Source organism: Nomascus leucogenys, chromosome 8 (assembly GCF_006542625.1).
Source record: "Nomascus leucogenys isolate Asia chromosome 8, Asia_NLE_v1, whole genome shotgun sequence".
Taxonomy (NCBI): Eukaryota; Metazoa; Chordata; class Mammalia; order Primates; family Hylobatidae; genus Nomascus; species Nomascus leucogenys.
Window position 1 is genome coordinate 82489122 of NC_044388.1, and position 8771 is coordinate 82497892.

An 8771-nucleotide genomic window follows, 5' to 3' on the forward strand; every position below is an offset into this window, starting at 1 on the left:
CTCTCTCTCTGTATTATCTGAAGCCAGGACCCTCCCTGAGGACCATCAGGCTTCTGTGTTGAAGATAAACTGTTGGTCCAATGGTCTCAGGATGAAATGGGGAGATTAGTTATGATGCTACTGGAGTGATGGTAGCAGTAGAGAGGGTGAGAAGTGGGCATTTTCTCGATGCATGCTTGAAGGTAGAGATAACAGGATTTACTGTGGGTTAGGAAACAAATCAAGGATAACACCATTGTTTTTGTCCTAAGTAACTGGAAAGATGGAGCTGCCATTCACTGAAGTGAGAAATATCGTGAATAGAGTGGGTTTGGTATGTGTGATTGAGTGGTGGTGAAGGGTAGAAAACTAGTTCATTTATTTTTGTATGGTTTGAGACGAATATTGGACTTCCAAGTTTATAATCTGACTGGACAGTTTGGGAGTAATAGACTGTCGACCCCATGGGATCATGAGCTCCACTGGGTCAAGGCCTGTGTCATGTTCATTGATGTGTTTTGCGTAGTTCTTGGCACATAATAAACAGTCAAATATTTAATTGTTGAAAACAAGATGCTTTCAAAGTAATTTTTATTATTTTGAGAGTAATAAAATTTTATTACTTTGAGAGTAATTTGATTACAGCTCCTCACCAGCTGATTACTTCCTCCTGTGGCACTACCACACACCTCATAGCCCCATTACAATGATCAATGCTTTGTCTGTCTCCACAGCCCTGACTTTGGATTCAACTAATATAAGGTCTTACTATGCATTAGCCACTCTCCTAGGACCTGGAGTTACGGGACAGTGGAAAATATTCTGGTGGGATGGATGGTAAATGTTCAGAAATCAAGCATGACCTTTAACTTCAGTGCACTCTAGATAAGGGCTTTTCTTCTTTGATGTGGAATGGTGACCCATCTGAAAGGTAAGTCAAAGCTCCTTCCCTAGAGAGGAAGGACTTTTTAGCCTCCCTCACACCTTCCCTTAACACAATACAGCAGAGACAAGGAGCAGACAATGTATTGCTGAGAAATATAGTGTATTTCTAGTGGCACCTGCCCCACCTGCACATTTATGGAAATGACAGTACTGGTCCTCTGGAGGGCTGCAGCAGGTGGGGAGCCACCTGTATTTCTAGTGGCACCTGCCCCACCTGCACATTTATGGACCAGTATTGTCATTTGGACCAGTATTGTCATTTCCATAAATGTGCAGGTGGGGCAGGTGCTACTAGAAATACACTCTATGTTTCTCAGCAATACATTGTCTGTCTGCTCCTTGTCTCTGCTTTATTGTGTTAAGGGAAGGTGTGAGGGAGGCTAAAAAGTCCTTCCTCTCTAGGGAAGGAGCTTTGACTTACCTTTCAGATGGGTCACCATTCCACATCAAAAAAGAAAAGCCCTTATCTAGAGTGCACTGAAGTTAAAGGTCATGCTGGATTTCTGAACATTTACCATCCGTCCCACCAGAATATTTTCCACTGTCCCGTAACTCCAGGGCCTAGGAGAGTGGCTAATGCATAGTAAGACCTTATATTAGTTGAATCCAAAGTCTGCGTGTTCTCCTTGAGCAGACTAATTTAGTTTCTATCTGAGGTGAGGGTCAGGAACTAGGTTGGGTGCCCTGGTTTGGTGGCACAAGCCTCTCGAGGACAGTGACGAGGGCAGTGGCGGGGGTAGCCCAGGGCTGAGGCAGAGCCAGGTTGTCTGGAGTGTAGCTGGAGCTTATTGTCTAGGGACTGGGGACCATCCAAGAAGGCTGGGCCCACCAGCTTCTGAGCAGGATGAGATTGGGCCTTGGAGCACCCCGTTGGCTTCTCTGTCTTACTTCTCCCCACAGGGCTCTTGGCTGGAGCCAGGACCTTTGCAGCATTTTCTTTTCTCGTTTTGGCCACCTTCACAGCAGCTGAGAACATGGAGTCCTCATGCCCTCTGCCTTTTGTCCTGGGGATGATATGCTGCAGAAAACGCTTAATTTTATTTGTTAAGCTAGATTCTGGAAGGCTGGGCTTCTTTTGAGTATGGGCTGGCATCACCAGCCCATGCAAAACCTGGCCTTGCAAAGTTTGGCCCTGCAAAGGCTTACCCTGAGTTGGTTGGCTCAGGAAAGGCTGACCCTGTGAAGCCTGGGGCACCACAGTCTGGGCATTCTTAGGAATTGTTGCTGGTTCAAGGATGACAGTTAGCTCGGTTTGACTGTCTTGCAGGTCACTGTCAGATTCTTTCTCCGCAGGGACTCGTGGAGGTAGCTGTGGGAGCTTAAGCTGAGGGTGGTGCTGGGGGCTGTGTTGACAGGGATCAGCAAGATGAAAGCTACGGCTCCATCGCCAGGACCCTCGGGGTGTCTTGTTTGGAAGCATCCCTGCTGGCCTCTGGTCTTCAGCAGGGCGTCTCTCTTCTCTGGTTGAGGAGCGCCCAAACCCCGCATCCCCTTCTCTGTGGTCCCTGGCTGCTTTGGTTTCCTCTGGGTCCTCTCTCTTTCCTGCTAGCCTGGGGACATGGGCTGGGTCCTTGCTCTTGCCAGGGCTTTGGGGCTCAGGGCCCCAGGGTTCCTCGAGGCTGGGGTTGTTCACATTGGCGTCCACCCGAACACAAAGCATGTGGGCCTTTGTCATGTCCCCACTGCGCTGTGAGATCTTGGAGACCGAGTGGGCAGAACCCTGGGGTACAGCTTTGGAAGTAGATTGCTTTTGGTTCTGCTGCACTGCCTTCAAGTCATTGGCCAGCTGTTCTTTAAGGTGAACCCCTTCTGGATTAGGGGCAGGAAGGGTGTCTGGTGGGATGGGCAGTTCCTGGAGCAATGTCTCCCCTTGGTGGTTTAGACTTTCAAGAGACTTCTGTGTGGATTTGTTCTCTGGTGCTGCAGCAATTTGTTCCCTGGACTTCCTTGCCCTAATGGGAATTCCCCATTGTATCTCTAGGACCTTTTTTCTCAGGTGGAAGTTTAGTTTTGTCAAGGTATGTGTCTGGAGTGAGTAGGGGATAGCAGGATGTGTCTGGCTTTCTAGAGGCAGCGTCTCCACAGGCCTAGGCACCATCTCTGTGATGATAGATTGGCTAGTGACTGCCGGGGCCAGGGCCCTGGGGAGCGCCACACAGTACAGAGCAGGCAGCCCTGACAGGAAGGCCAGATGCTTGTGCCGTAAAGTTGTCTCCAGTTTCTCAATGGCTTCCATAGACAAGACTCGGAGCAGCTTAGGGTGTTCAGTGATAGCACCTGGTAAAGCCTGTTGCTGCTGATCAAGGGCCGTTGGCATCCAAGGCATAACTTTGTGATGTAGGTCTGGGTCACTTGCTCTCTGCAGTACCAGGAACTGGCTTTCTGGAATGCAGGTTAAAGGAGCCACTGCCAGGCCCCCAGAAATTCTGCAGTCCCAGGACCTATGTACACAGGCAGGGATCTTGCCCTGGTGGATCTGTTCACATTTGGAGTTGAAGTGGTTCTGCAATATTGCCTTGGCCTGGGTTAACAAGTGTGGCATGGGGATGGACACTGGGGCCACAATGGGTGACAGCACATCACAAGCCCCGTTGGCCTCTAGGGCTACAGTCTGGGGGATGCTCACATTGGCTAGGGCTGTGCTGCTGCAGGACACAATCTGCTGGTCAGTGGAAGTAAGGAGCAACTGGATGGACTGCTGGATCTTCTGAGGCAGGCCCCAGCGATGGTGAATCAACTGTTTCTGGATGTGGAATTCCAGCAGCTTCCGGGCATGCTCCGGGAAGAAGAGTGGTTCCCTGGTAAGCACTGAGATGGACTTCCCTGGCTGGGAAGCTGTCATGGTCTCAGGAGGCTGAGCTTTGCCACAGGGCTCATGCTGCAGGAGGCACTGGGTGTGCTGAGACCTCTGGAGGGCAGCTGGCCAGCCCCACTGAAGCTGGAGTTGCCTCTGTAGCAGGTGCCACTCCAAGGCTTCATACTCGGCCAGAGTCAGAAATGGGACATTGATCTGAGCTCGTTGATGTTCAGATGGAGACACCCAATTTGGGGAAAGTGGGGAAGAGGGTGGGGCTGACTGGGGTGAAGTTTTAGGGAGCAGCTGGGGGAAGGAGAGCTCATTGAAGAGAAAAGGATCCTTCAAGGCGGGCTTGGGCACTTTTTCTTTCTTGGGGCGGCCTTGAGATCTCATGAAAGTGGCAACCAGGGACTCACTGTGCAGAGAAGGGAGCCCACAGAATAGCTGGCTGTATTTCTGCTGGAGATCACTCCTTGAGTCATTATCTTGTCCCCCAGACAGTGGATGGGGGCCACTTAGGGCTTTAAGGGCTGGAGAGTGCAAGGCTAGAGCCATAGGGTGTGGACTTTGCTGACAGTGGTGTCTTTGTTCTGGGTTCATAATGGACCATTCAGAAACCCAGAAGGTCTGGGTGGGCTGGCCAGCCACACATGAACACCAGGTCTGGAGGGAAACGGTCTCAAATCTATGAAGAGAGACCTGAGAAGTATTATTCAGTTTGAAAGAAACTGGCTGGGCATTTCCAGGTTGGTAGTACACTGGTGGGTTTGGCATAAGCTGCCTCAGGGACTCCTCCACACGTCTGGGCAGCCCCCACCTCTGGAAATGCATCCATTTTTTAACATGTACGTCAAGAAGCCTCATCACTTCAGGACAGTGAAATGGCAGGTGGGCAGGGAGGACCATATGTGACGCCATCGGATGCATCAGGTTCAGGGTTTCTGGGTTCAGGGACAGCAAGGAGACCTGGGAATTCAAGTGATGCTGGCCTTGGTTTCCCTGGACAGAGCTGGGGTTGCTCTGCATCATCTCCTCCTGGTTCAGTGGAGCCCTTAGCTTCTCAAGCCTTGAAGAAGCCATTGTGTTTGGGCCCGTGAGTACATCTGGCAGTTGAAATTCCGGCCCTAGGCGGAGGTGATCAGCCCAGTGATCTCGTATGCCATGTGTATATGTTGACTGGGCAGCTGACTGGGTTAAAGATTTCTGATCCGTTAATTGTGACGGTGTTGGCGTTACAGATGCCGGTGAAAGCTCTCCGGTGTGCCAGGAATGAAATTCCAGACTCTGATCTAAAGACATACTGGACATAGACAGCGTCTCTAGGCAAGAGGAGCCCTGCAATGGCCCCGATAAAGTCAGGGAGATCTGGTTGTTCTCACCCGCCAGCAATTGCTGAATCTCCAGAGCCACAGAATTGCAGATCTGGCAGCAGGGATCTGCACACAGGATTCGCCGCACACTTCCCTCTGGAGGAAGCCAGCCCTGGCTGGGAAGGGAAACATGGCAAAATTAATGATGGAGTGACATCTGCCTTCTTGGAAGAGTGTGGGCTGGAGTTGGCACTCTCCTTTCCCAGTCCTGAAAATCCTGGGGCCTATACCATCTTGTTGTCTACCTGTCTGCCTTCCTTGCTAAGAAAATGCCATTTGGCAAGGTGTGGTGGGCTGGGCTGATGGTCTGGAGCTTGTTGGGCAAGGCTTCAGACAACCCATGGGAGGGCATGGCCCTCAGAGAGGGCTGGGAGCTAGGGTCAGTTCTCTGTTGACCTTGTTGAAAAGCTGAACTAGGAGAACGGAGCCAGGCGGTTAGGTGATGGGGCATCACCAGGAACATCACCAGTTAGAACCCAGACCAGTCTCATTTGAGGCTAAGAAATCCAAAGCCTGTATTCAGTACTTCCAAGCTGTAGAAAATGAGGTCCTTGTGGGACTTCTGCATTCTGGGGTATTTGGTACCCCTAATATTATACCCAGCATCTCTCGGGAACCAGTCCTGTTCTCTAGAGCTCTTAAGGAGAGGATAATATAATAGACTCCTGTCTAAGGAGTGTCCCAAGTACTGGCCTCACTGAAGATAGAACCGGAGGAGGCCATGTCAGCAGAGTCTAGCCAGAGTCAGGTATTTTCCCTTGAAAAGGTATGGCTTTATTCCCTTGAAAGAGTATGAAGAGAATAAGACAAGGATGACTTCTTTATTCAAATCCCATTCTCTTAACTGGGTAACTTATCTCATGGCTGAGTGCAGCTCCATGTAATATGTTTTATGAATTATGCACTAGTAAAATCCTGAATTGTAGAACTGCTGTTATCCTAGCACAGAACTGAACTGGGTGGCTCATCTCTCCTGAGACATGTGAACCCCACTCTTCCCTGGCAACCCTCTCAACCAGTGTCCCTGCTTCCACTGTGTATGTCTCCCTCCCAGCCATTATCTTTCTCCTTAGTCCTGCCCCAGGCCAAGCCAAGAAATCATCATAGGCCAGTCTGGTTGTTGAAAGAGTGCAAAGAGCGATAGATCACCTTTTAATGATGGAGAGCAGCTTCTGTGGCTTCTCAGCTTCTTTCCGGGAACATCTCCTAGCTGAGGAACGGGGAGACAGTGTTATATGGCATGGGATAATTTCATAGGCATCCTGTAGGAAGCTGAGTAGTAAGGCCTTTACTCTCATCAGGAAAAGACTACAATCCTGAAAAGTCCGTACTCTAAGGCATGTCTGAGTACAGCATCACTATAACACAGTGTCCCATATCTAATTTCACTTGATTTTTACAACCACAATGTGAGTGAGGCAGGATTATCAGTGTTTTGCTCTTTTTGTGGATAAGAATGAGAGATGAAATGACTTCCACAGGGTCATAAAACTAGTAAGTTATACAATTAAGAACATCTGCTCTACTTTCTTAATTCTTCATTTCCAGGGCATTGAGGTACAGGATTTTGGAACATTCTCAAGTTATGATTTCCCACCCATGGAAGTTTCAGTCTGGGGAACTGGAGTCTTCAGTGGCAGAGAACCTGGCTTTTGGCTCCAGAGGTCACAGAGGGACAGGATTCATGGGAAACACCCGCAGTGGAAGGGAGTCACAGGAGAGATTGGGACTTTACCTGTTGATGCTGCACCTCTAGCTCTTTGCCGGACTTTATGGTGACACTTAGAAGACAAAAACATTAGAATGTGAAGCCAGGACACCATTTTCTTTCTCATGTCCAAAATGAGACAAAACTTACATACATTTTCCACTCCCTTTCTATATATCTATCTGTATTTTATACACTCTCCTGGATTTCCTTTGCCTATTCCACCTTTTTACCCCATTTTCCTTCTCTGCTTATTTCGGATTCACTTGGAGGCTTTTCCAAGTTCTATACCTCCCATCTGATTCCCAGATAAGTCCTGCTGGGTGCTGAGTATGATACAGGAGGAAAAGCAGAACAGACAAAAGGGTAAATGGTTCTAACAACCAAAGGACTTCTGCTTACGAAGCCCACCAACCAGAAAAATCCCCCATATTCAGAGATCTCCCGAGATCCAGCAAGATAGACTTCTTATTATCTAGTTCTCAACCCAAGCCAAATAGAGAGGTTCTTGGCTTTTCAATCAGAATATGTTGCGGGAAGGGCCTGGTAAGGAATTATAGTCTCTGAGAGGAAAAGTATTACACAAAGGGAACTGAAGGTATGCTATAAAAATTCTGGGGTGGGGATTATAAGGGGGCATGCTAAGAACTTATAAGCTTCTTATCTGAGGCTTAATTAGTTCAGTTAGGATCATAGCCCTACCCGGCAGCAGCTCCTTTTAGGCTCCGGACTCAATTTATGGTGGCTCCTTTTCACTTGCCAGATAATTAGAATAATGATGAAGATGGAGCCATAGATGTATAAGGGATATCCAACATCCCACGGAACAAAAGTAGGGCTGAACATGGTCTAAACCTCATTAGCCTGAGATCAGCGATCCCTCTATCTCGGCATTCAGGGTTCTGGTGCCTAATGACTCCCAGTGCTAGGCCTTGTCATGTCCACCTCACAGAGGATGGAACTAGGCCACCAGACTGCATCACAAAGCCCTCCTGTGTCATAAGGCACATGTAGTAGGGAAGCTCATGTGGTGATTCAATCTGTAGATGAGGGTGTTGTGAGCCTGGGACTGAAGGTGCCACAAGCAGTGTCTATTTCCTAGTCTGTCTTCACTTTCCACTCCCTATACCAGCCTGATGTTTCAGCTCTCTCCGTCACAACTGTATGGTCACCTGTCCTCAGAAAACTGAGTGCTTTGGCACAGGGGTCACCTCATGAGAAGGGGTGGTTAGGCCGGAGGAACCTCCACTAACTCTCCCACTAGTTTTAGAAATATACCTGAGAAACACACATGAATTTAGGGAGGGCGGAGTCTTGTTATGGCTTGGAAATGGAGATCTTTGATGTTTCAGGCAATGGGTGATTGGTAACAGAGGTGCAGGAAGGGGACCATGGCTGATGTGGTAGGGTGGTAGGGAGAGGCCAAGGTAGTCGTACATATCCGGTCTGTGTGGCCTCAAGCTTGCAGATGGGTTAGGAGAGATTGTAAATGCTACCTTCCATGGAGGCACATTCATGCTCAGGGAGATGAATGCCTGCAGAGATAGGTTAGCGGCCACTTCTGACTGTGGGTCACAAGTGACTAGTTGCTGTTCATGGTTGGATGTATGCTGTTTGCCTGAGGATGCTTTTTGGTTTGTTTATTTTTCTCAAATCTGGATTTTGTAAGTTTTTAGGCAGGGCATGTGTTTTCCAATTCAGCTTCAGGACCCATTACTTCCATAGCCAGACTATTGATTTACCTGCCTAGCTTTTGTAGATATTGTGATATGCCACCAATACCTCAGTATTCCTGAATTTCCTTGAGAGAGTCTTGCTCTGGCAATGGTGGTCTCAGGCCAAGAAACCTTTGGGCTCAAGATCTCCGAAGGGGCTTTGGTCCTTCCTCAGTATCCAGTCCACCCAGCAGATGTGGCAAGCATCCAATATGTGCTCAGCCCTAAGCTGGGGAGTGCTGAGGATACAAAGACAT

At 48.8% G+C, this 8771-nt stretch overlaps 1 protein-coding gene across 1 annotated transcript; it reads right to left on the minus strand.

Annotated features, from left to right (window-relative positions):
- Window positions 1-1474: 1474 nt before the first annotated feature.
- Window positions 1475-7645, minus strand: LOC115836372 (protein FAM205A-like). Its single transcript, XM_030817591.1, has 4 exons — window positions 7502-7645; window positions 6827-6872; window positions 6241-6301; window positions 1475-5207 (listed from the first exon to the last, which is right to left on the minus strand). Exons 1-4 carry the CDS (start codon window positions 7643-7645, stop codon window positions 1595-1597), a joined length of 3864 nt encoding a protein of 1287 aa, XP_030673451.1. The 3' UTR covers window positions 1475-1594.
- Between the last annotated feature and the right edge of the window lie 1126 nt (window positions 7646-8771).